Raw genomic sequence first — 27,109 nt, forward strand, 5'->3', positions numbered from 1 at the left:
TTGGTTTGTTCTACATGCCACCCTCAAACTTTCTGGAAATTGCTTGAATTGTGATTTATGTTTGTGACAAATCAATCGGGCACCTGTGCTTCCTGTGTGTGTGATGCACACTGGCTTGAAAAGTAGAGCAAAGCCTTCATGTTGCATTAATAGAAGTTGCTTACATAGATAAGTTGCAGTCAGAAGAAACAGTGAGAATGAACTGAAGATGCAAAGATAGCCTTGGGCTGGAATGTTTATTTTTGTTGGCTTCCCACAGCTTTGCACTCCAAGGGAAATTCTGCAAGGAAATAAGTTTAGAAGAGGAGGAAGATAGAGGAAATGTTTACACAGTCATGACACTCCACTGTTTTGCTTCTAATAAAGTCAACGGATATTTTGATCTTGCCTTGAGAGCCAATTTTGGGTATCTTTAGTCATGCTGAGTAGCAGCCTGCTACACAGTTGTGTTACAGGAATCCAAGATATTTGATAGGAGAGAAAAAAAACCTTGTATTTTTGTATTACTGGAATCTTTAAAGATAACTGGTTTTTTTTTTTTAATTTCATGGTCCAGCGGGCCAGATGAAAAATTTGTTGCTGAACTTTTCCTTTCCGCTGAAGGAATGTAGAGCTCTATAAAATTGTTTACTTTATATACCTTTATTTCATCTATGGCCCCATCAATAGTGCCATATATATATTAGGCATGGATAGAGTCGCATCAGATAACTCATTGCTCATGATAATTTTGTTAAAATTACCTTTTTGAAGTGATACCGAAACTTTTTAAAAAATGGGAAGTCCCTTTGCCCTTCCGAACCTTTTTCCGCCATTTTTGTTACAACTCAGGAAGTCGGAAATGATTCAACTTTTCCCCACTTCTGGTCCCTGGCCTTGGCTCAAGCCAGAGAAGCCAGTTTTAAACCAGAGAAGGAAGGAATTTCCTCTGCTTGCTTTTCCCTGCTTCTGACCCCTGGCCTCGGCTCAAGACTGAGAAGCCAGTTTTAAAGCCAGAGAAGCCAGTTTTAAACCAGAGAAGGAAGGAATTTCCCCCATTTGCTTTTCCCCGCTTCTGGCGTAAAACAACTACTTTCAAAGTAAAGGACACAAAATGAAATAGGAAATAACACTTTCAAACCATTAACAAAAGGATTTGGAAGTCTCAGAAGTTTTGAAAATTTTTGAAAAAAAATTCTGTGAAAATCGGAATTGACTTTAGAATCGAACCACTAGTACCCCCTACATCTGAAACGAGTTTCGAACCATTTTTTTAATCAACCAAAGCTAATATATATATTTTACAGTATTTATATTCTGCCCTTCTCACCCTGAAGGGGACTCAGAGGGGATCATAGAACACATATACAGCAAACATTCAATGCCAATTATACAATGACAAGACAGACAACATAGATAGAAGTATATATAGGCTTTCCCATCTTTCGGCATCTTGGAGTCTGTGCTCAGTTTCCGGCTACAGGGCTGTACTGTCGCGCCATCTTCCCTGCCAAAGAGCTTTTTGTTCATAAACTTCTTCCTTTTTTTGATAGAATCGCTATGCCTGAATACCTCCCCGCTTTAACACGGTACCTATTTATCTACTCACATTTCTGCTTTCAATCTGCTAGGTGAGCAGGAAGCTGGGCTGAAGGTGAGGAGCTCACCTTGACACAGATCTCAAACTGTCAACCTTTTGGTTGGCAAGATTTACTGGCGATTAACTTGCTGTGCTAAAGCCCGGCCCATAATGCAATTGAACTGCATTATATGGCAGTGCAGACTCATATAATGCAGTTCGATGTTGTTGAACTGCAATATATGACAGCGTAGATGGGGCCTACATTGCATTTGTTCTGAAACACAAATATTGGCTGGAACAGGCTGTTATAAGGAAAAGTACAAGATGTTCATTGTATGTGATCATACTCAAGCCACAAAATGTTAACGTTCTGCAAGTTGTTTTAAAAGTTGGAAAAATAATTTCCGGATGAAAATGAGCTTCTTATCATTTGTCTCTCTCTTTATAGATATTAATGAATGTGAAATCGGGGCTCATAACTGTGACCGACATGCGATCTGTACAAACACAGCCGGCAGCTTCAAGTGCAGTTGTGCTCCAGGTTGGCTTGGAGATGGCATAAAATGCACAGGTAAGATTCGAGCAAGGTTTTGTTTTTTAAACCTTTGGAAGGTAAAGTGACAAAAAGAACGAAAACACACAGACGAATGTTATCCCTTCTTTATAGCACTACATACAAGAACAAGGTTTCTATGACACAAAGTTCAACCTTCACGCTGGAGCTTCACACACGAGGCCTTCTCATACCGAGGCTTACCTCACTGAATAAGATCTACCTCACACAGAGGTTTCTTTCACAGACTGAGATCTTTCTCCTACTATTTATTTATTTATCATTTCAGGAGCAACCAGACATCTGTATTACATTTTTAACAAAACAAACAAACAAAAACAAAGTTCGCAAGCTTAGTAGTTGATTAGATGTCCTTTGACCAGTATCTGGCCACTTGGAGTGCCTCTGGTGTTGCCGCAAGGAGGTCCTCCATTGTGAATGTGGCAGGGCTCAGGTTGCATTGCAGCAGGTGGTCAGTGGTTTGCTCTTCTCCACACTCGCATGTCGTGGATTCCACTTTGTAGCCCCATTTCTTAAGATTGGCTCTGCATCTCGTGCCAGAGCGCAGTCTGTTCAGCACCTTCCAAGTCGCCCAGTTTTCTGTGTGCCCAGGAGGGAGTCTCTCATTTGGTATCAGCCATTGGTTGAGGTTCTGGGTTTGAGCCTGCCACTTTTGGACTCTCGCTTGCTGAGGTGTTCCAGCAAGTGTCTCTGTAGATCTAAGAAAACTATTTCTTGATTTAAGTCGTTTGGGTATCAGCCTTGTTTGGCTGATACCCAAACAAGGGATGAGCTGGAGATGTCTCTGCCTTGGTCCTTTCACTATTGTCTGCTACTTCCCGGCGGATGTCAGGTGGTGCAATACCGGCTAAGTAGTGTAATTTCTCCAGTGGTGTAGGGCGCAGACACCCCGTGATAATGTGGCATGTCTCATTAAGAGCCACATCTACTGTTTTAGTGTGGTAAGATGTGTTCCACACTGGGCATGCGTACTCAGCAGCAGAGTAGCATAGCGCAAGGGCAGATGTCTTCACTGTATCTGGTTGTGGTCCCCAGGTTGTGCCAATCAGCTTTCGTATGATATTGTTTCTAGCACCCACCTTTTGCGTGATATCCAGGCAGTGCTTCTTGTAGGTCAGAGCACGGTCTAGAGTGACTCCAGTGGGATTCCTTCCCAGATAATCCTCACAGCTCGGGATGCTTGTCTGTTCTTAAGGTGAAAAGCACATGTCTGTGTTTTAGATGGGTTAGGGATCAGCTGGTTTTCCCTGTAGTAGGCGGTAAGAGCACCTAGAGCTTCGGAGAGCTTCTGTTCAACCATCTCAAAGCTCCCTGCTTGAGCGGTGATGGCACGATCATCAGGATAGATGAAACTCTTTGTCCCCTCTGGCAGTGGCTGATGATTTGTGTAGATGTTGAACATGGATGGAGCAAGCACGCTCCCCTGAGGCAGGCCACTCTTCTGTTTCTGCCATCTGCTTCTCTGGCTCTAGAACTCAACAAAAAAGCTCCTGTTTTGTAGCAGGTTTCCTATGAGGCAAGTGAGATGGTAGTCCTTTGTGATATTATACATTTTTCTCAGGAGGAGGCAGTGGTTTACAGTCTCATAAGCCGCTGACAGGTCTATGAAGACAGCTCCTGTGATCTGCTGCCTTTCAAAGCCATCTTCTATGTGCTGAGTCAGGTTCAGCACTTGCGATGTGCAGCTTTTGCCTTTCCTGAAGCCAGCTTGCTTCTCCTACTGAGGCAAACTAATACAGAGGTCTACTAAGCTACAGGCACACCTGCTTATATGGAAATGCAGCTTTTGCTGAGTCATTGCATTCATTTAACCCTTTCAGTGCTTGACTCACATTTTTGTAAATAAAAATATTCAGTTAATATTGAATATTTCTGACAGACACCTCCTAGGTCATGTGGTCAGCATGACTGCATGGAGCGCTGTTACCTTCCTGCTGAAGCGGTACCTGTTTATCTACTCAGCTTTGCATGTTTTAAACTGCTAGGTCGGTAGAAGCTGGGGCTAACAACGGGAGCTCACCCTGCCCCGCAGATTTGAACCGTCAGCAAGTTCTGCAGCTTAGCGGTTTAAACCACTGTGCCACCAAGGACCACTACACACACACACTCCCACCCCTATCTCTAGTGCTAGAACAGATGTGGATTTCAGATCAAACTGACCTTATGAGTGCTACATTCAACTTTGTGTGCCAGAACAAACATTTCATAGACTTTAGTAGCCCCTTTCTGATGTTGATGTAGCTGCTGCATGAAAACTTGAGGAAGAGGAAATTGTGCTCCTTCCTTAAGCCTCTTGAACAGTTGCCCAGAAGATTTTAAAATAAACATTATTTTCCTTCAAATAATCAGCTGAAGATGACTTTCACTTCTGTTCCTGGGAGTGTAAACTCCCCGGCCGTATTTATAAAATGTGCAGAATATTAGGATTCCAATAGAGGTGCCATTTGTATCTATAATATAATATCAACTTCCACAAGCTTCTGCTTAAATGTGCATTTGTATTTTTACTTCTTAGTACACCACTTCTGATGTTTGCATCTGGCATATTAATGTGTTTTCATGATGAGCTAGCTCAGGCATGGGCAAACTTGGGCTCCCCAAGTATTTTGGACTTCAACTCCCAAGTTATTAGCAGCCTCAGGCCTGAGCTAACTTTTTTTTTGTCGTGTCAGGAGCGACTTGAGAAACTGCAAGTCGCTTCTGGTGTGAGAGAATTGGCTGTCTGCAAGGATGTTGCCCAGAGGACGCTCGGATGATTTTTGATGTTTTTATCATGCTTGTGGGAGGCTTCTCTCTTGTCCCCATATGAGGAGCTGGAGCTGATAGAGGGAGCTCATCCGCCTCTCCCCAGATTTGAACCTGCGACCTGTCGGTCTTCAGTCCTGCCGGCACAGGGGTTTAACCCACTGCGCCACCGGGAGCTCCTCTGAGCTAACTGATTTATGGATACTCTACATTTCCAATACTTATTTGAATTTAATTAGATCTGTATTGGTTTAGTATGACTGTAAAGAACAAGATAAAAATTGGAAATAATATTTATTTATTTATTATTTACAGTATTTATATTCCGCCCTTCTCACCCCGCAGGGGACTCAGGGCGGATTACAATGTACATATACATGGCAAACATTAAATGCCATTAGACACACAACATATATAGACAGACACACAGAGGCTATTTAACATTCCAGCTTTTTCATGAGGGTATTCTGGCCACCAAGGGAGCTGTCGCTTCAACGTCCATTTGTGACACTGAGGAAGTAGTCAATGAAGGAGACTTGAAGCCATTGGCTGGAAGTTCTGACCACTGTTCCAAGGACCAGACTGGGGACAAACAAGCCCCTGGGAAAATGCCATGTGTACTACAAAGCCCATGGCTCCCCATGTCTTCAGCGCCTCACCCCAGAATGCAAATCAGCTGCAAGTTCAATTGTGTGGCTCTACTTACAAAGTCAAGCTGAAGACAGTAGAGGCGTCAAAAGAATTAATGCTACTACTAAAGGATGCTCCCAGGCAACAACAGTCAGACTACTTCTATTTATTTATTTAGAGTATTTTTATTCCTCCCTTTTCACCCTGCAGGGAACTCAGGGCGGATTACAATGTACATATACATGGCAAACATTAAATGCCATTAGACACACAACATATATAGACAAACACACAGAGGCTATTTAACATTCCAGCTTTTCATGAGGGTATTCTGGCCACCAGGGGAGCTGTCGCTTCACCGTCCATTTGTGACACTGGGAAGTACTTCCTCATTCTTTGCATGCTTGCTGGAGATTTTTATGGTGTTGTAAATTAGCCTCCCTGCATAAGTGGTACCTAAATTTCCTACTTGACAGATGCAACTGTCTTTCAGGCTGCAAAGGTCGACAGCAAGCTACACAAATTAGTCAGAAGCTCACTTCCACCCGGACTGGCTTCGAACTCATGACCTTTTGGTCAGTAGTGATCTTAATGCAGCTGACTCCCAGTGAGCTGTGCTACAGTTAATAGAGTTTTTTATTAATGCATTTTGTCTTCTTTTCAGATCTGGATGAATGCTCCAATGGAACACATATGTGCAGCCCACACGCTGATTGCAAAAACACCATGGGCTCATATCGCTGCCTTTGTAAAGAAGGATACAGTGGCGATGGATTCACATGTACAGGTAAGCTTTCTCTTGGAAACACACTTGAATATTGTATTGTCGAAGGCTTTCATGGCCGGAATCACTGGGTTGTTGTAGGTTTTTCCGGGCTATATGGCCATGTTCTGGAGGCAATTTTTCTCTTGACGTTTCGCCTGCATCTATGGCAAGCATCCTCAGAGGTAGTGAGGTCTGAAAGTAGGAAAAATGGGTTTATATATCTGTGGAATGACCAGGGTGAGACAAAGGACTTTTGTCTGCTGGGGCTAGATATGAATGTTTCAGCTGATCACCTTGATTAGCATTCAATGGCTTGGAAGTGCCTGGGGGGAATCTTTTGTTGAGAGTGATTTTATGTGCCTGTTTGTTTCTCCTCTGTTGTTTTGCTGTTGTAATTTTTGAGCTTTTTAATACTGGTAGCCAGATTTTGTTCACTTGAATATTGTCCCACCATCTTTCAACTTGGTTGCATGAGAGCTAGTTCTACCATCAGAGAGAGTGAAGTGGACATCTCAGATCAAAAATCCTTGGGAGTGAGGTGCAATTGCAAGGTATTAAAGTGGGACTTGGATGTGAAATGGGACTTGGATGACACAGTTATGTGCTTCTCTGCTTGAAGGGCCACCGCATTGTGATTGCCATTCTGGACAACTGATAGTTATATATATTTTTAACCATTACTTTTCATGATGTTGATGCTTTTGTGGAGCAGGCCAACTGAGGCAGCATTATTTGGCAATGATTACCAACACTTAAAGGCTTTGGAGCCCATTTGGGGCTCAGGGATGATTCCAAGGACTGCAGTGGGTGTCACATGTAGCCAGCAGACCTCAGATTCCCACCTCTCTGTTGTAGCTGAGGGCAACTAAACTAAGTTGGTGTCTACAGTTGCTCGGAAGGATGGTGTTTGATTACATTGGCCAACACACATTTTGGTTCCTCTAATGTTAGACCAGTTCCTGGAAGCACCTATGATCACCACCGCACCACACAAGAGTCCAGGAATATAAGCAAACAGTTTATTGTAAAGACATAAAAAGCATATAAAAATCAGGAATAAGAAAGAAAGATATATATTCCAAAAAGGTTTAGCAACAAGTGATGACCAAACAAGAATCCAAATGTCTCATGAAGTTTCAGAGCTGACAAAGACCAGGAACAGCCAAAAATCACAGATACAGCATACATCCACAATAGGGCTGGGCGGTTTCGTTTCGTAAGTTCGTAATTAGTTAAAAATTCGTTATTTTTTTTGATAACGAAGCGATATTGAACCATTCAGGAGCGTCTTAAAAACGAAACGAATTTTTCAATTCGTTTCGTAATTGCTTCGTATTCGTTTCGAAATCGTTTCGAAATCGTTTCGAAATCGTTTCGTTATTATTTCCGCATGTCTGGGGCAAGTTTTATAGCTGTTGTTTGTTTAATCAGTGAAAAAAAAATATAAATATCACACCTACAGTCAACAACAGAGGGAGAGGGAAGCTTCAAAAGTTCCCCCTGTCCCATTTGGAGGTTTTTTAGCATATTGCGCGGTCGCGTCCGCCATTAACGAATCGATTCGTATTAGTTTCGTATTCGTTTTGTATTCGTATTCGTATTGTTTCGTAATTTTATGAAATTTCGTAAATATCGAACTTTTTTAAAGAAAAAATTCGGAATTCTTTTAAATATCGAAACGCAAAAAACCCCAAAAAACGAATCGAGTTTAGAAACAAATGTTTCCGTGGTTGCCCAGCCCTAATCCACAATCAAGAAGGTATCATTAGTAAAACTTGGACAGGAGTACATGAACAGGAACATAGAAAACTTCCAGTATATATTAAATCCAAAAATCAAAGCTTGACTTGAACCAGGAACAAGAGAACTCAGGCTTAGCTTCACACTCTAATGCAGTGTTGCCTGAACTGATCTTAAGGTACACAAGTTGTTTAATAGACACACATGAAATCATTCTGTTTGCTGTGAATTTCCTTCACAACTTTCCCACTTAATATTTCTGAATGATGCAATCTGTTTTGCAAATGAAGACTTTTGTTGATTTCCGTAGCTACAGGTAACTTGCCATGGGAACCCTCCTTATTACTCAGCTCTTCACTCAATTCCTTATCTGCTGTTGCTACTTCTGACTCCCCTGAATGCCCTTGAGGCCCTGCACTTTCTAAGCCAGTTTTCTCACAGAGAGAATCATCATTCCCCAGACTTGAATTTCCAGACTTGAGTGCCCATCACTTTATGCCACAAAAAAGTTCATAATCCTCTCTAAATCATCAGCTCCTGGTGGCTGATCTACAACACTGGATATATTTGACCTACTGATTACAAAAATTGTAACAGTTTCCCCCTATCAGCTCTACAGAACATATGCCATCTACCAGTCTCACCCATAGAAAACTATCTTAAGAAATAAGAGCTGATGTGGTCTTTCTGTTCTGTCACACGCTGGGCCTGTAAATAATTGTCTTTAAATAGGATGTGCGACTTGAGCCCAGCGGGAAGCCAGGGCCCCCCAAAGAGAAGTTCTCAGAGGTTTTCAACCACAAATGATCTTTAGATGGCTTGTGAAGTATAACAAAGTCCTTTATTAATGAACAATCAAACAGAAACTTCTCTTGTCTTGTAAAGTTAAACAAGTGGTTCCAGGCTTTTATGCAGTGGTGGCTTCCTAATCTTGCCCACGAAGGATAGACAATTGCCTTCAATAACTGATTCTTTACTTTAAAGGAAAATCCCCTTTTTAACTTCTCCCAGGCTGGCTGTAATTTAATTCTTACTGATGTGGGCTCCGCTACCGGGTCGAACTGTTTCTCGAGCACCGAGTGGACCTACCTGTAAAGGCTTGGATATTCTCCAGCTGGAGATCTTTGGTCTTCCAAACTGTTACCCTCCAAAATTCTTCAAAGCTTTAGGGCTGTTTCCCAGGAAATCTTTAGAATCTTTGGAGGCTCTTAAGATTGTTCTCCCCAGGAGAGTCTTAAGGGTTGAAGCTTTTATACAGGAGAAGCTCGTACACAACCTCTACATTAGCTTTCCTTACTGAGACTAACTAAAAATGGCTCCCTTCCCAATTGCCCTGAGCAAGGGGCGGAACCAAAACTTAACGATGATGGACAGGTGACTTGTCCTACGACTGCAACCAAAGGAAGCCACCTTTTTGCAGAACTCTGAAATGTTGGACTGCAAGCAAACATTTAATACAAAGCAAATAAAGTTGGAGCTCCTGGTACAGCTGTACCAGCACACTTTCCAATGCAGTTTTCTGAATCAGCACCCCAAATAATTCCAGGAACAGTCCTGAAAACAAAGGCACCAATAATTTTTGTTGGGTTGTGTTATCAGCATTGAAGTTTGACTAATAATACAATTAACTCTTGGATGTAAAATCTTAAAAATAAAATAGTCACAATTAATGCTTGTGAGATATGACACATGACGCAGGTGTAAAATTTGTGGCCTTGGAAAATAGCTATTTGTTTGTTGAAATTAAAGAGGGAAAGAGAGAGGATGAGGAAATTCATATACACTAATGTGACTTCTGTTTTTGTTTTCTTCCAGATATTGATGAATGCTCAGAAAACGTGAATCTCTGTGGAAATGGCCAGTGTCTAAATACCCCAGGAGGTTACCGCTGTGAATGTGATATGGGATTTTTGCCAAGCCCAGATGGGAAAGCCTGTGAAGGTAGTTGTGGTGTCTTTCTATCTATTATCTATATGTGTATCTATCTATCAAAATGTATACGTCAATCTCCAGAACTGTTTGGAGATTTTATGATCCTTGGAAAGGCATGACCTTGTTAGAAGTCACAACCTTTTGAAAATGATGCCATAACCTTTTAGGAAAATGGCATTCATGCAAGGTAATTAGGTTTCTCATCTGTTAAACTGATATAACTAGATATCTCTTTGAACTGTTAGGGACAAAGATATGCCAGTGCACAAAAACACACATATATGTATTTAGCAGAGTTTCAGAAGTGTTCCTTTTAGTTGTCTAAAAACATCTACTCTCCCTTAAAATATACTTGCCTTTAAATCATGCTCTCAAGCAGGGGCGGCTCGTCCATTACGCGAAGTAAGCGGTCGCAGAACACTTTTTTTTTGCCAGGGGCGCAGAGGCACCTCTGTAAATGCCCCTCGACCGCCACTTGAGGAGCACCCCCTCAGCTCACAACAGCCCTAGCAGTCCGGGGGGAGCCTCAGTTTTCTTGCCTCGCTGCCGGGCAATCCTCTTCCCAAAGGGGCCGGGCCCTTGAGCCTCGCCTAGCCCCTCTCTTTCCTGCTCCACCCAGCCACCGGGTGCACGAACAGAGCCAGCACTCAATCGTTCCCCATGTTTGATCCCTTCCCCATGACCGGCTCACTTTCCCGATCCCCCGGCGCTCCACCCGCCTCCTCTCCTCTCCCCAATCTGTGGGTGGGCCAAGGGGCGGAGCCGCCGCGTCTGGCCCGCTTTGGGTCCGGAGGCGTGTCTGAAGACCTCAGCATGCGCACCAAAAGTCGCCTCTTCTCTTGACTTTCTCTTTAGCCATTGGGACCAAGAGAGAGAGAGAGAGAGCCCCTCCGGCTGGAGGTATCTCCCACCTCCGCTCCCTCCTTTGTTTTTGCGCCTACCTTCAGGAAAGGTGGCCATCTCCGCCTCTCTCTCTCTCTCTTGGTCCCAATGGCTGGGGAGAAAGTCAGGAGAAGAGGTGACTTTTGGTGCACACGCCGGGGTCTTCAGACACGCCTCTGGACCCAAAGCGGGCCAGGCAAGGGAGCAAGTGCGGCAAGTGTAGTTACTGGGATGTATAGTTCACCTACAATCAAAGAGCATTCTGAACTCCACCAATAATGGAATTGAACCAAATATGGCACACAGAACTCCCACGACGAACAGAAAATATATATCAATGATTGGTTGGTGGGGGGGGGGGGGGTGCCAAAATACTGTTTGCTTACCTTTGAAAATTACCTAGGGCCGCCTCTGCTCTCAAGAGACAAAAATTGTAGACTTCCTTAAAAGTAATATAGTTGGTTTACTCACAAGCTTCATGTATTCAGCATACAGGTAATTTGCATAGCAATCCAGTTACAAGTAGATTTCTCTCTGTAGGTAACACAGGGCATCATTTTTATAATCAACAGTCCATAGTCCAAAGCATCTCTCTGTTCTGAGAGTCTAATGGAGCCTCTATCTAGTGTCAAAGTCCAATAGAGTCCCTAAGCATTCTGTTCCTATTGAAGTCTAAGGCATACATCTGTTTCTATTTTATTTATTTATTTATTTATTTATTTATTTATTTAGAGCTTTTATAACCCGGTCTTCTTGACCTCCGAAGAGGGACTCAGGCCAGTTCACAACAGAAGATTCATAGACAATAGTATAAAAACATCACAACCTCATAATACACTAATCCATAAAATACATTAAAATACAATCAAATAATTACATAAGGCCAAGTCGTCAGAGTGAAATCACAATTCATCACCATGTTTCTACTGAAGTCTCTAAACATACAGTTCCTACTGAAGTCTGAAGCCAAATATTTCCTACTGAAGTCGGAAGCAAACTGTTTCTGAAATGGAGTCTGAGCTCTGAACAAGCCCAGATCTGACTTGGTCTGCAGCCCTTCCCACAACAAAGAGTTAAGGAAAACTGCAAACCAATAAACACATACAGTACAGTTAGCAATTCTGAATTATATACATAACAAATAACTAGTGGAGGCTTGAGAAGGTTGCTATTTCCAACAATATGGAATGTTTGCCAAGCCTACATGGGAAAATTTATCTATCTATTTGTGTATCTATCCAAATATATAAGTCAAATTAATCTGACAGTTCCATGTGTTAGTTAAATGTCAACCATGTTTACCTTTGCTTTTTAAAAAATCACACTTTCCCAATGAAACATTAATTCCTAAATACAAGGAGGACATATTTAAGGGTGTGTGAACTTAAAAAACATAATAATCATATTTGTCACTGTTTTCTTTTAATACCTACTTAATATGCGAAAATGCATTCTTGTTGACAGTGAAATAATGCAGGTATTTGTTGTGTTTCTCTCCTCCCCTTCCTTATATTAAAGATATTGATGAGTGCATTCTGCCCAACATTTGTGTCTATGGGACTTGCTACAACCTCCCTGGACTCTTCCGATGCCAATGTGAGACAGGATATGAACTGGACAGAAGTGGCGGAAACTGCACAGGTAAACATGGGCCTTGCCTCGTTTGACAGGTGTTCTGCACATTATCCCACATATTAATTGTATTACTCGGATTACAGAGATTTTGACTCGAGTTAAACGGCTCTCCTCCACTTTTTGACCGTTCCAAAGATACGAATGTAATCTTGATTTTCATGCAGGATCCCCATGTTTGGTTAACCCAAATATATGATTATGTGTTGAGTTGGGAGAAGGAAATAATGTGGAGGTGGGAGCTTTCACATGCAACTTCTACAGGATTTCATAGACTATCAGAACAGTATTCCTTAATCAAGGCAACTGGAAGGCATTTCAAGGCATTGCTTTGCCATGGACACAGGCAAATCATTATTTATTTATTTATTTATTTACGACATTTATATGCCGCTCTTCTCACCCCGAAGTGAACTCAGAGCGGCTTACTATATATACATACAATATATTATATTATTAACATAGTACAATATCAGTATTATATATTACTATATTGTACTATACCATTATATTGTAATATTATTAGTAATATTACATGTAATATAAAATATATAATTATAATATATTATTATTATTAGAATTAGAATTATATTGTATAACATTGTAATATTATAAATTGGTATGTCTTTTGCATTAATGGACGTTTTGTTTCAATTATTCATTATTCATTATTATTATTAGTATTATATTATATTACATTATAATATTATAAATTGGCATGTCTTTTGCTACGTGCATTAATGGACTTGTTTTGTTTCAATTATTCATTATTATAATTATTATTATTGCTATTATTATATTGTATTACATTATAATATTATCAATTGGCATGTCTTTTGCTATGTGCATTAATGTACTTGTTTTGTTTCTATTATTATTATTATTATTATTATTACTATTATATTGTATTACATTATAATATTATAAATTGGCATGTCTTTTGCTACGTGCATTAATGGACTTGTTTTGTTTCAATTATTATTATTATTATTATTATTATTATTATTATTATTATGTATTCATATATATATATAAATGCTGTGTACATAATTAGTACCTTAAAAACAAAAGAACCAATGAACGAAATCACACCAAATTTGGCAACAAAATGTCTCACAACACAAGGAGTGACCATCACTCAAAAATTATGATTTTGTCATATGGGAGTTGTAGTTTCTGGGATTTATAGTTCACCTTTCACCTACAATCAAAGAGCATTCTGAACTCCATCAATGATTAAATTGAACCAAACTTGGCACACAGAACTCCCATGACCAACAGAAAATATTGGAAGGGTTTGGTGGGCATTGACCTTGAGTTTGAGAGTTGTAGTTCACATACATCCAGAGAGCGCTGTGGATTCAAACAATGATGGATCTGGACCAAACTTGGCACAAGCACTCAATACGCCCAAATATGAACATAGATGGAGTTTGGGGGAAATAGACCTTGACATTTGGGAGTTGTAGTCACCGGGATGCACAGTTCACCTACAATCAAAGAGCATTCTGAACCCCATGAACAACAGAATCAGGGCAAACTTCCCACACAGAATCCCCATGACCAACAGAAAATACTTAAGGCTATCCATTCCAACTCCCAATCCAACAATGATATGTTGCATGTTCCAGGGTGGGCAAACCAGACACTCTCCACATCAACACTGACAAAGAAACAGCAATAAATACTGTTTTCCTACAAGCATAAATTACATATATTAGAAACCAACACTTTCTCGTTCCTTTATTTTCCAGATCACCAGACTGGGCCACAGCAATGCGTGGCAGGGGACAGCTAGTTACATTATAATATTATCAATTGGCATGTTTTTTGCTATGTGTATTAATGAACTTGTTTTGTTTCAATTATTATTATTGTTATTGCTATTATTATTATATTGTATTACATTATAATATTATAAATTGGCATGTCTTTTGCTATGTGCATTAATGGACTTGTTTTGCTTGAATTATTCATTCACCTCCTGCATGTTGTTGGCTTTTCTCCCCATAGATATCAACGAATGTGCCGACCCAACAACTTGCATCAGTGGCACTTGCCTCAACATTCCTGGCAGTTATACCTGTGAATGCCCTCCAGATTTTGAGCTGAACCCCACTCGTGTGGGATGTGTTGGTAAATACTATTTCCCTTACTTGCCACTGTCTTTTGGGCTTTCCTAACACAACACATGAGGTGCTTATACATAGCTTACATATGCTTGGGTGTCAGAAGTTAAAACGAGTTTCTTGTTGTCATGTATAATCAAATCAATAGACCTAAAATCTATGTAAATAAAAATGTAATGTTTGTTTGTGGGATTAACATAACTCAAAAACCACTGGACAAATTGCTGCCAAATTTGGCTGCAAGACACCTACTCACCCAAGGAGCAATCATCACTAAAAAAAAATGAGTTTGTCATTTGGGAGTTGTAGTTGCTGGGATTTATAGTTCACCTACAATCAAAGAGCATTCTGAACTCCACCAACAATGGAATTGAACCAAATGTGGTACACAGGACTCCCATGGGCAACAGAAAACACTAGAAGGGTTTGGTGGGTATTGACCTTGAGCTTGGGAGTTGTAGTTCATCTACATCCAGAGAGCACTGTGGACTCAAACAATGATGGATCTGGACCAAACTCTACAATACTCATTATGCTCAAATGTAAATACTGATGGCATTTGGGGAAAATTGAATCTTGACATTTGGGAGTTGTATTTGCTGGGATTTATAGTTCACCTACAATCACAGAGCATTCTGAACCCCACCAACGATAGAATTGGGCCAAACCTCCCACACAGAACCCCCATGTGGGCCACAGCAGCGCGTGGCAGGGGATGGCTAGTAAAATACATACAGTAGCAAAATAGAGTAAACAAAGCAAAGTAACATAATATGTAATCGAACACAATGGGAGGGCCAAATTGACAAGATAAAATGATACAGCATCTTGTGGACGTGTGTGTGGCACGTAAAATGACATGGCGGTCAGGTCTTGAGTTTGACCCATGTGGTTTAAGACATGACAGAACTTGAAACATCTGGTTCTTTTGCCATTTAGATACCCGCTCTGGATACTGTTACCTGGAAATTAAACCTCGAGGAGATAATGGAGACACAGCCTGCAGCAACGAAATTGGGGTTGGTGTTTCCAAGGCTTCCTGCTGCTGCTCCCTTGGCAAAGCCTGGGGAATCCCTTGCGAACAGTGTCCAGCTGTGAACACAAGTAAGTGAGACAGAACTATATCAGGGGATGGTTCATTTGTGCCTTGGTTTGCTTCTCCCTTCGTTCCAATAGAATCATCCTATTGTTGTGTTATTTCTAATAGAAAAATGAACTGGTTTGGAAAGAGCAGCGAGCAAAGGCACTTGATTGATAACATAAGGACTAATCTCTTATTGGTTCGTTGCAGTTAGAGTAGACCTTTTCAACCATTTGTTGAATGGTGAGTCAACATATAGATTTTTTTTGTGACTTGAGAAACTGCAAGTCATTTCTGGTGTGAGAGAATTGGCCATCTGCAAGGACGTTGCCCAGGGAATGCCCAGATGTTTTACCATCCTGTGGGAGGCTTCTCTCATGTCCCTGCATGAGCTGGAGCTGACAGACAGGAGCTCACCCTGCTCCCTGGATTTGAACCGCTGACCATTTGGTCAGCAGTCCTGATGGCACATTGCGTCATCGGAGGCTCCAACATATAGATAAAGCCAATTAATTGAATGAATCTTCATAATCATGACCAAGTGGGTCTCTAACATAAGATATTGAAATGTTATGCTGATGGGATACTACAACCTGATTGTGAAAGGGGGAAAACCCCGAATGCAATATTTTTGTGGTAAAGCTTTTGACTGTTACTGATCAATAAAGCTTTCTTCCCTCATTTCAGCTGATTACAAGCTGCTGTGTCCTGGTGGAGAAGGGTTCCGTCCCAACCCTATTACCGTTATCTTGGAAGGTAAATCATATCATCGTTGTTAATCTACCAGTTGTAATAAATGGCTGGTGTGCTGTCGTGCGCTGGGCCTATAGCAATTGGCTTTTGAACAGGACGTGCTCTTTGTGCCCAGCGGGAAGCCGGGGTGCCTCGGATGAGAGGCCCTATGGGTTTTCCTATACAAAGTCTTTAGAAGCTTAAAAGTTTAACAAAGTTCTTTATTATTGCTTAGATCTTCAACAAATCAAACAAATGCTTCTTAACTTGTCTACAATTGACAGGTAACTTGCTTGGAGAACTATTTCTTTCCTTTACGAGGAAAACCCTTTTTTATCCCTCCCTGGGCAATCTGCTTTCTAGGCTTTGCTGGTGTGGGCCCTACTCCCAGTTCCATATTGCTTTTTGGGTACCCAAGTAGACCTACCAGCCAAGGCTCTGAAGAATTTCCAGCTGGAGTCCTTAGGAATTTTCCCACAAAAGTTGTAGGTCCGTTTCTCTAACCCCAACAAGGGTTGTGCTGTAAAGCTGTTTCTCTTAAAAGCCTTTCTTTAGAGACTGTTCTTAAAGCCGTGAGGCTGTAAATTCCCCAGCCAGAACTTTTGGGACTGTTTCCCCCCGGACTTTGTAAGAAATGAAGTTTCTCTACAGGTAGAAAACTTTCACGTCCCGTAGCTGAGCTTCCAACTGTAAGACTGAACTAAAATGGTTCCCTTTCCCTCCTGAACCTGGAAAAAAGGGCGGAACTAAAACTTAACGATGATAGACAGGTGGCTAGCCCCATGACTGCAGCCTAGCAGGAACCCTCCAACTGCAAAATGCATGGCCAGAACAAGCACATGCAAATGCTCAAAGAACGAAAGGGAGTTTGGACCTCCTGGTACAGCCGTACCAGCACAGCTGGTATTAAAATGAATTAATATTGTTTGGCGCTTAGATTCTTTGCAGTCCTTTTTCACAAGATGCAATTGTATATTTTGTCTGGATAGATATTGACGAGTGTCAGGAGCTTCCTGGACTTTGCCAAGGAGGACAATGCATCAATTCGTTTGGGAGCTTCCAGTGCCAGTGTCCTTCTGGGTACTATTTGAATGAAGAGACACGCGTTTGTGATGGTAAGTTACCTTCAGGTTTACTCAGTACTGGAATTCGTCACATTAAATTCTGTTTGGGAAAATATGTTTTATAATAGTCTTTCACTAGAATACTCTAGAGTAGTTGTTCTCAACCTTAGTAATGCTGCGACCCCTTAATACAGTTCCTCATGTTGTGGTGACCCCCAACCATAACATTATTTTTGTTGCTACTTCATAACTGTAATTTTGTTACTGTTATGAATCGGCGGCATGTAAATATCTGATATGCAGGATGTATTTTAATTCAGTGGACCAAATTTGGCACAAATGCCTGATATGCCCAAATTTGAATACTGGTGGAGATTGATTTTATCATTTGGGAATTGTAGTTGCTGGGATTGATAGTTCACCTACAAAGAGCATTCTGAACTCCACTAATGAGGGATTTGATCCAAACTTGGCACACAGATCTCCCATAACCAACACAAAATACTGGAAGGTTTTGGTGGGCATTGACCTTGATTTTTGGAGTTGTAATTCACCTACATCCAGAGAGCACTGTGGACTCAAACAATGATAGATCTGTACCAAACTTGGCACAAATACTCAATATGTCCTAATATGAACACTGGCGCAGTTTGGGGAAAGTAGATTTAACATTTGGGAGTTGTAGTTTCTGGGATTTATAGTTCATCTACAATCAAAGAGCATTCTTAACCCTGTCAACAATAGAATTGGGCCAGACTTCCTACACAGAACCCCCATGAGTGTGTTTTCTGATGATCTTTGGTGACCCCTCTGACACCCCCTCGTGACCCTCCAGGGGTCCCGACCCCCAGGTTGAGAAACACTGCTCTAGAGCTGCTCATCTATATAAATAAAAATATAATGTTTGTTTGTGAGATTAACATAACACAAAAACCACTAGACAAATTGACATGAAATTTGGAAATTTAGAACCCTAACAGATCGATAGGTGACCATCCCTCATACCCCCCCTCCCCAACATAGCAGCAGTGACTTTAAATGATTATTGGAAGGATACATAAGCAGATGTACATTTAAGAAAGTTAGAATATTGACTTAATCAGAGTTGAACAGTGTTATCTTAAATTACATTTTTATGTAAATATTCAAAAAGGTTTAACCTACTGGTGCCTCGATTAATGTAATTTTATTGATATCTATTTCTATTTTGAAATTTACCTGTATTTGCTGCATTGCCCACTCTTGGTTTATACTCGAGTCAATACGTTTTCCCATTTTTTTGTAGCAAAATTAGATATATTTTTTTGTCGTGTCAGGAGCGACTTGAGAAACTGCAAGTCGCTTCTGTTGTGAGAAAATTGGCCGCCTGCAAGGACATTGCCCAGGGGACGCCCGTGTGATTTGATGTTTTATCATCCTTGTGGGAGGCTTCTCTCATGTCCCTGCATGAGGAGCTGGAGCTGATAGAGGGAGCTCATCTGCCTCTCCCCGGATTTGAACCTGCAACCTGTCGGTCTTCAGTCCTGCTGGCACAGGGGTTTAACCCACTGTGCCACCGGGGACTCCGTTGGCAAAATTAGATGCCTTGGATTATATTTGGGTCGGCTTATACTGGAGTATATACAGTACATTGTTGTCACTAAGCAGCATTAAAGAAGAGTAGAAGTATATCACTGTTCCCAATAACTTCAGGTTAAGAGGTCTTGCTTATAGACTTAGAGAGCTGTAGTTTTACAAAGTCTTTAGTCTTCTCTGCCAAAAGGGTGATTTTTTTTTTGTCGTATCAGGAGCGACTTGAGAAACTGCAATTTGCTTCTGGTGTGAGAAAATTGGCAGCCTGCAAGGATGTTGCCCAGGGGACAACATCCTTGCCCAGATGATTTGATGTTTTTATCATCCTTGTGGGAGGCTTCTCTCATGTCCCCACATAAGGAGCTGGAGCTGATAGAGGGAGCTCATCTGCCTCTCGCAGGATTTGAACCTGAGACGTGTCGGTCTTCAGTCCTGCCGGCACAGGGGTTTAAAAGGGTGATGATACTTTACCAAACTACAACTCCCACCATTCCATAGCATTGAGCCATGGCAGTCAAACTGCATTAATAATATAGTGAGCCATTTTTACCCAGATCCCTCTTTTTCTTATCCAAATCCTCCACATCCAGAAGTGGGTTCAACAAACACATTCTCGGGTAATATTTGGCCAGGGTTCACCCAAATGTGGCTTTAAATAAAATCAACCTGTCCCCTCCAGGGAGATGGTGGCGGGGTATAAATAAAGATTGTTGTTGTTGTTAAGTAATCTTATTGTAACTACCAAGACTAAACACAGAAGTTCAGAACTAAATAAAATGTATTTGGTATCTGTAGATCAGTGTTTCTCAACCTTCCTAATGCCACGACCCCTTAATACGGTTCCTCATGTTGTGGTGACCCCCAACATTATTATTTTTTTGCTACTTCATAACTGTAATTTTGCTATTGTTATGAATTGTAATGTAAATATCTGATATGCAGGGTTTTTTTTTCATTCACTAGATCAAATTTGGCACAAATACCCAAAACTAGTGGGTTGGGGGGAGTTGGGAGTTGTAGTTGCTGAGATTTATAGTTAATCTTCAATCAAAGAGCATTCTGAACTCAGCCAGTGATGATGGAATTGAACCAAACTTGTCACACAGAACTCGCATGGCCAACAGAAAATACTGGAAGAGTTTGGTGGGCATTGACCTTGACTCTTGGAGTTCTAGTTCATCTAAATCCAGAGAGCACTGTGGACTCAAACAATGATGGATCTGGAGCAAACTTGGCACAGATACATGTGACCACATGTGATCACTGGTGGAGTTTGGGGAAAATAGACGTTGATGTTTTGGAGTTGTAGTTGCTGGGATTTATAGTTCACCTACAATCAAAGAGCATTCTGAACCCCACCAATGATAGAATGGGGCCAAACTTCTCACATAGAACCCTCATGACCAACAGAAAATACTTTGTTTTCTGATGGTCTTTGGTGACCCCTCTGGCATCCCTTCACGACCCCGTCAGGGGTCCCGACCCCCAGGTTGAGAAACGCTGCTGTAGATAGTTTAATCTTGCCATGAAATAGCCACCATGAAACCCTACAAATTAGAGATGTGATGGCATAGCTTTCAAGCATTTCTTTCTGTGACCCCCCATGATTTTATTTTCCTTGCAGATATCGATGAATGTACTACACCTGGCATCTGCGGCCCTGGTACTTGCTACAATACTATAGGGAATTACACTTGCATTTGCCCTCCAGACTATATGCAGGTTAACGGCGGAAACAATTGCATGGGTAAGTGTACTTGCCTAGTAAAGAAACTTCCAAGCTGCCTTTTCATACCAAAATAGAATATCAAGCCATTGTACATCAAGAGCCCAACAATAACTACTGCAAATAGAATAGAAAACATAAATATTAAATTAAAAATGCCTGAGGGAGAAAGGAAAAAGGAATTTTGTAGAGCTTTATTTGAATCTTCCACAACTTCTAACAGAGGGTGAAGATCAACTTTGGGAAAGTCAGCTTGCACAAGACAAAGAAATGGTCCCATTACTTCATTGCTATCAACAGAACAGAAGAATATATTCACAATATATCATAGAATCATAGAATCAAAGAGTTGGAAGAGACCTCATGGGTCATCCAGTCGAACCCCCTGCCAAGAAGCAGGAATATTGCATTCAAATCACCCCTGACAGATGGCCATCCAGCCTCTGTTTCAAAGCCTCCAAAGAAGGAGCCTCCACCACACTCTGGGGCAGAGAGTTCCACTGCTGAACGGCTCTCACAGTCAGGAAGTTCTTCCTCATGTTCAGATGGAGTCTCCTCTCTTGTAGTTTGAAGCCATTGTTCAGCGTCCTAGTCTCCAAGGAAGCAGAAAACAAGCCTGCTCCCTCCTCCCTGTGGCTTCCTCTCACATATTTATACATGGCGATCATATCTCCTCTCAGCCTTCTCTTCTTAATGTAATTTTATTGGTATCTGTTTTTATTTTGAAATTTACCAGGAAATTTCCCAACCTTGGCTTATATTTGAGTCAATCCATTTTCCCAGTTTTTTGTGGTAAAATTAGATGCCTCGGCTTATATTCGGGTTGGCTTATACTCGAGTATATACGGTATATTCCACCCTTCTCACCCCGCAGGGGACTCACGGTGGATTACAATGTACATATACATGGCAAACATTCAATGCCATAGACACACAATATATATAGACAGACACTCAGAGGCTATTTAGCATTCCAACTTTTTCATGAGGGTATTCTGGCCACTAGGGGAGCTGTCGCTTTACCGTCCATCCGCGACACCAATGAAGCACTTCCTCATTCCCCACATGCTTGCTGGAGATTTTTATGGCCTCGTAAATTCGTTAAATTAGCCTCCCCACATAAGTGGTACCTAAATTTCCTACTTGACAAATTCAACTGTCTTTCGGGCTGCAAAGGACATTATGTTAAATGTTCTTTGACCAGACACTTGGAGTGCCTCTGGTGTTGCAATAAGAAGGTCCTCCATTGTGCATGTTATTTCTAGCACCCACGTTTTGCTTGGTATACAAGCAGTGTTTCTTATAAGTCAGAGTACGGTCCAGAATAACTCCCAGGTATATTGGGTGTGCTGCAGTGCTCCAGTGGGATTCCTTCCCAGGTAATCCTCAGAGCTTGAGATGCTTGTCTGTTTTGAAGATGAAAAGCACATGTCTGCATTTTAGATGGATTAGAAATCAGCTGGTTTTCTCTGTAATAGGCAGTAAGAGTACCTAAAGCTTCAGAGAGCTTCTGTTCAATCATTTCAAAGCTCTCTGCTTGAGTGGTGATGGCACGATCATCAGCATAGATGAAACTGTCTCTTCTGGCATTGACTGATCATTTGTGTAAATGTTAAACATTGCTGGAGTGAGCACACTCCTCTGAGACAAGCCGTTTTTCTGTTTTCACCCTCTGCTTCTCTGGCCCTGGAATTCAACAAAAAAGCTCCTGTTTTGTTGTCCAGGGGATTCCCAGATGTTATGATTCTGTGGAGAGGTTTATCTTATATCCCCTAATCTGGTTTTCCCTGTAATAGGCAGTAAGAGCACCTAAAGCTTCGGAGAGCTTCTGTTCAACCATTTCAAAGCTCTCTGCTTGAGTGGTGATGGCATGATCATCAGCATAGATTAAACTCTCTGTCTCTTCTGGCATTGACTGATCATTTGTGTAAATGTTAAACATTGATGGAGTGAGCACATTCCCCTGAGGCAGGCCGTTCTTCTGTTTTCACCCTCTGCTTCTCTGGCCCTGGAATTCAACAAAAAAGCTCCTGTTTTGTTGTCCAGGGGATGCCCGGATGTGTTATGATTCTGTGGAGAGGCTTCTCTTATATTCCCCAATCTATTTTTCCCTGTAAAAGGCAGTAAGAGTACCTAAAGCTTCAGTAAGAGCACCTAAAGCTTCCCCCAATAACATATTTGAACTCATTATTTCAGGAGCAAAGCTACTTATTAATGTTTCATTCTCACCATTAATGGAATATTACAGGCTTTGCCTTCAGTTTTCGGGCAAATAATTTAATCCCATTGTGCTGAATTGCTGTCGAGGTTCCAAATGTCCTCCCATCTCCAAGCAAAATTATGCCAAAGGCACCGGGTATCATATTCCACTATTTCACCAGAAGGATATGAAATCACAGCTTGAGCAAGAATTTTAAGTGAGAACCTGTGGCTAGTTGAGGTTAGCCTGTGTGTTGTCTGCCAAGGTTTTGAGGCTGTTGATGAGTATGTTCTGGATTTCGTAATTACGAGACTGAGTGGCAGTCCTTGGGCTTTGGACCACGCTGCCAAACAGTTTTCCATCGAGGATGACATCGCGCCACAATAGTTGCCCGTGTTGTAACATGAGAGCATTGGATTCCAACAGCCCCTAAAGAATGAAGCATGAAACAAGTGGCTTATGAATAAAACATGGAGCGAGTGCGTTTCATCATTTAAAGGCACAGTGATGCTCAGACATTTGGTGGCTTCATATTTTTAAAGGGAAATCTCAGTTGCGCTCCAGTCCATGGAGCATTTCTAAGGGAAGCTTTCATGCATGGGGACTCAGAGCGGCTTATAAGATATATATATATACATTGTTGTTGTTCATTCGTTCAGTCGTCTCCGACTCTTCGTGACCTCATGGACCAGCCCACGCCAGAGCTCCCTGTTGGCCGTCACCACCCCCAGCTCCTTCAAGGTCAGTCCAGTCACTTCAAGGATGCCATCCATCCATCTTGCCCTTGGTCGGCCCCTCTTCCTTTTGCCTTCTACTTTCCCCAGCATCATTGTCTTCTCTAGGCTTTGCTGTCTCCTCATGATGTGGCCAAAGTACTTCAACTTTGTCTCTAGTATCCTTCCCTCCAGTGAGCAGTCGGGCTTTATTTCCTGGAGGATGGACTGGTTGGATCTTCTCGCAGTCCAAGGCACTCTCAGCACTTTCCTCCAACACCACAGCTCAAAAGCATCTCTCTTCCTTCGCTCGGCCTTCCCTAAGGTCCAGCTCTCACATCCGTAGGTTACTACAGGGAATACCATGGCTTTAACTAGGCAATGGATCTTTGTTGCCAGTCTGATGTCTCTACTCTTGACTATTTCATCGAGACTGGACATTGCTCTCCTCCCAAGAAGGAAGCGTCTTCTGATTTCCTGGCCACAGTCTGCATCTGCAGTAATCTTTGCACCTAGAAATACAAAGTCTGTCACATACATTATATTAAATGTATTATATTATATATATTATAATATATTAATATATAATATTATATTATATTTATTAGCATAGTACAATATCAGTGTTAAATATTACTATATTGTACTATACCATTATATTGTAATATTATTAGTAATATTACATGTAATATAAAATATAATTATAAGTACTAGTATTATATTATATTACATTATAAATATTATATGAATATATATTGTATTATATTAATTATTAGCATAGCATAGGAGACAAGATGGAACTGTCCTCCTGGTCCCCTCGCTCTTCACTCTGGCCCAGAACAGCAGTTGGTGTTGGAGGGAGGGGCTCCCAACTAATGACACAGGATTACAGTACACATAAACAGCAAACATTCAATGCTGTTACACAATTAACAAAGACAGAGAGTACATAAATAGAGGTAAAGGCTTCCCATCTTTTCCCATCTCCAGTATCTGGAGGAGGTGCTTTTCTCCGGCTACGGGGAGGGGTGCTGTCGTGCCGTCTTCCACACTGCAGAGCTTTGTTGTCTTTAGACACTCTCCTGATTGAATCGCTGGCATGTCCACATGGGTGCCTTTTATTACCTTCTCACCAAAATGGAATCTATTTATCTACTCACGTTACTGTTTTCGAACTGCTGGGCTGATGGTTGGAAGCTCACCCCAACTGTCGACCAATTTTATTACCTCCCCACCAAAATGGGATCTATTTATCTACTCACATTACTGTTTTAAAACTGCTAGGTGAACAGAAGTTGGGCTGATGGTTGGAAGCTCACACCAACCTGGGCTTGAACTATCGACCTTTTAATTGGCAAGCTTTTCTGCAGCTGGTGGCTTAACCCGCTGTGCTAAAGCCCAACCCATCCCCACTCCCATCAGCTCTAGTCCTGATGCAAAATGATGAGAAATATAGGAGTTGTTGTCCAGCATCTGGAGGGCCACATAAAATGCCATGGAGGGCTGGATTTGGCCCACAAGCCTTGAGTTTGGCACGTGTAAGCCGCCCTGAGGCCCTTCGGGGAGATGGTGGCAGGGTATAAATAAAATTATTATTATTATTATTATTATTATTATTATTATTACATGTGCATTATTTATTTGTTTGTTTGCTGCATTTGTGGTTTACCATCGGCAGCGATTTGATGCCATAACAAATATCAAAATACAGTTAAAACAATTATAAAAACGGAATATAAAAAGCAATTATATCTGTAAAAACAAGATCCTCGGCAACTCCTTACTAAAATAGTTGCTCAGTTGCATCGTCAGTCATCCCATATATTTGTTTATGTCTAATTATACATAGAAAAGCTTGCTCAAAGAGCCAGATCTTAATCATTTTGCGGAATGTTAGAAGAGAAGGAGCCGATCTTATATCCCTGGGGAGGGCAATCCATAGCTGAAGGGCTACCACTGAGAAGACCCTGTTTCTCGTCCCCGCCAAATACATCTGCGAGGAAGGCAGGATTGAGAGCAGGGCCTCCCCAGACCATCTTAAAGTCCTAGATGGTTCATAAGGAGAGATAAGTTCGGATAGGTTCGGATAGGTTCGGACAGGCATTACTCGAAGGTGTTAATAATTCCTATTTCCCTGTTACAGATATGAGAAGGAGTCTGTGCTACCGAAACTTTTATGCTGACAATCAAACCTGTGATGGAGAGCTGCTCTTTAACATGACCAAAAAAATGTGCTGCTGTTCCTACAACATTGGACGAGCCTGGAACAGACCTTGTGAACAGTGTCCAATCCCAAGCACCGGTATGTATTTTTTGTTCAAGGGAACAGACTCCAGCTGTTAGACCAGACTGTATATCAATGTGGCACAGGACTTTTGCATTGCTCAGCTGATTCAGAGGGCTTTTTGACTGTGGCATGCACACATTTTCTGGCAAATCCCAAACATTAAGAACTCCAGGAGGGAGGGAAATGCTTGCCAAAGTGAAGATGGGACAAAAGAATGTCAACATCTGTTCAAGCCATATTCTCCACTGCCCCGCTTTCGCTACCATACATAGAAGTCATTTGACATTGCGCACTTTGGAAAAATGTGAATGAGGTGGTGATGATTATTGAAATCACCACAGATACACCTTGGGAATTTTGTGTTTCCTTGACTGCTCAGATCTCAAAGAAAGCCTTTCCTCTGCAGCTGTTCTTTTATTTACTTGAGAATGGACATCATAGGCCTCAGTAGGAGATTTTCGAAAGTATAAAAACTGTTCTGAAAAGGGATTTTTCACCAGATTTGCAGCATGGGAGGAAAAGCCCTAAATCTTTTCTTTGCAGTGAGCTATTGTTGGTGGTGCATGTCTTATTTAAAAGCTTGTCTGTTGAATGTGGCTGCAAAGCAAGCAGATCCCCAGGTTGTAGCAAGGTATATTCCAATGAAGGAACCATCGCTGTTTTCAGTTCCAAATATCATCAAATGTTTGGTGTGACCCCAACTACACATAACATTCCTGTGATGCTAAAATATCATTCCGAAAAGGACAAGGAGGAGGCAAAAGTAGCATATCCATATATTTTATCTATTGTGACATATACTTTGCTGGAGACGAATGGAAGACTGTATGGGACTTTATGCAACAAAGGAGAGACCAAAGGTGTTATTTATTTCTTTCATGTCAAAAGCATTGCATAAATAAGTATAAAACTGATAAAATAGAGGGAGCTGTTAAATAATTTTAGACCAAAATGACAGCAGCAACCACATTGTCTGTAGGTTTAAACAATTCCACCTCTGTACATGAGGCAGGGCACAGTGGACAAGCATACAGATGCAGAGTTGTCTGTTCTGCTCCACAATCGCACAAGGTGTGGGATTCTTCTAGGTCGTGCCATTTTTCCAGGTTGTCTTTTGATCTGCCCACTCCACTTCTGAGTCTG

General features: G+C 41.4%; 1 protein-coding gene across 2 annotated transcripts in view; it reads left to right on the forward strand.

The window, feature by feature from the left end:
- FBN1 (fibrillin 1) overlaps positions 1 to 27,109 on the forward strand; it is a 264,999-nt gene that overhangs the window by 179,059 nt on the left and 58,831 nt on the right. The window contains exons 33-42 of one of the 2 annotated variants that reach the window (XM_067471402.1): positions 2,010 to 2,132; positions 6,175 to 6,297; positions 9,832 to 9,957; positions 12,349 to 12,471; positions 14,476 to 14,598; positions 15,531 to 15,695; positions 16,360 to 16,428; positions 17,394 to 17,519; positions 20,665 to 20,787; positions 25,823 to 25,981. In XM_067471402.1, coding sequence (XP_067327503.1) covers positions 2,010 to 2,132; positions 6,175 to 6,297; positions 9,832 to 9,957; positions 12,349 to 12,471; positions 14,476 to 14,598; positions 15,531 to 15,695; positions 16,360 to 16,428; positions 17,394 to 17,519; positions 20,665 to 20,787; positions 25,823 to 25,981 — 1,260 coding nt within the window. The remainder of the gene's footprint in view (positions 1 to 2,009; positions 2,133 to 6,174; positions 6,298 to 9,831; positions 9,958 to 12,348; positions 12,472 to 14,475; positions 14,599 to 15,530; positions 15,696 to 16,359; positions 16,429 to 17,393; positions 17,520 to 20,664; positions 20,788 to 25,822; positions 25,982 to 27,109) is intronic. The other variant, XM_067471401.1, reaches the window with a different exon arrangement.

The sequence above is a fragment of the Anolis sagrei genome, chromosome 9 (assembly GCF_037176765.1).
Source record: "Anolis sagrei isolate rAnoSag1 chromosome 9, rAnoSag1.mat, whole genome shotgun sequence".
Lineage (NCBI taxonomy): Eukaryota > Metazoa > Chordata > Lepidosauria > Squamata > Dactyloidae > Anolis > Anolis sagrei.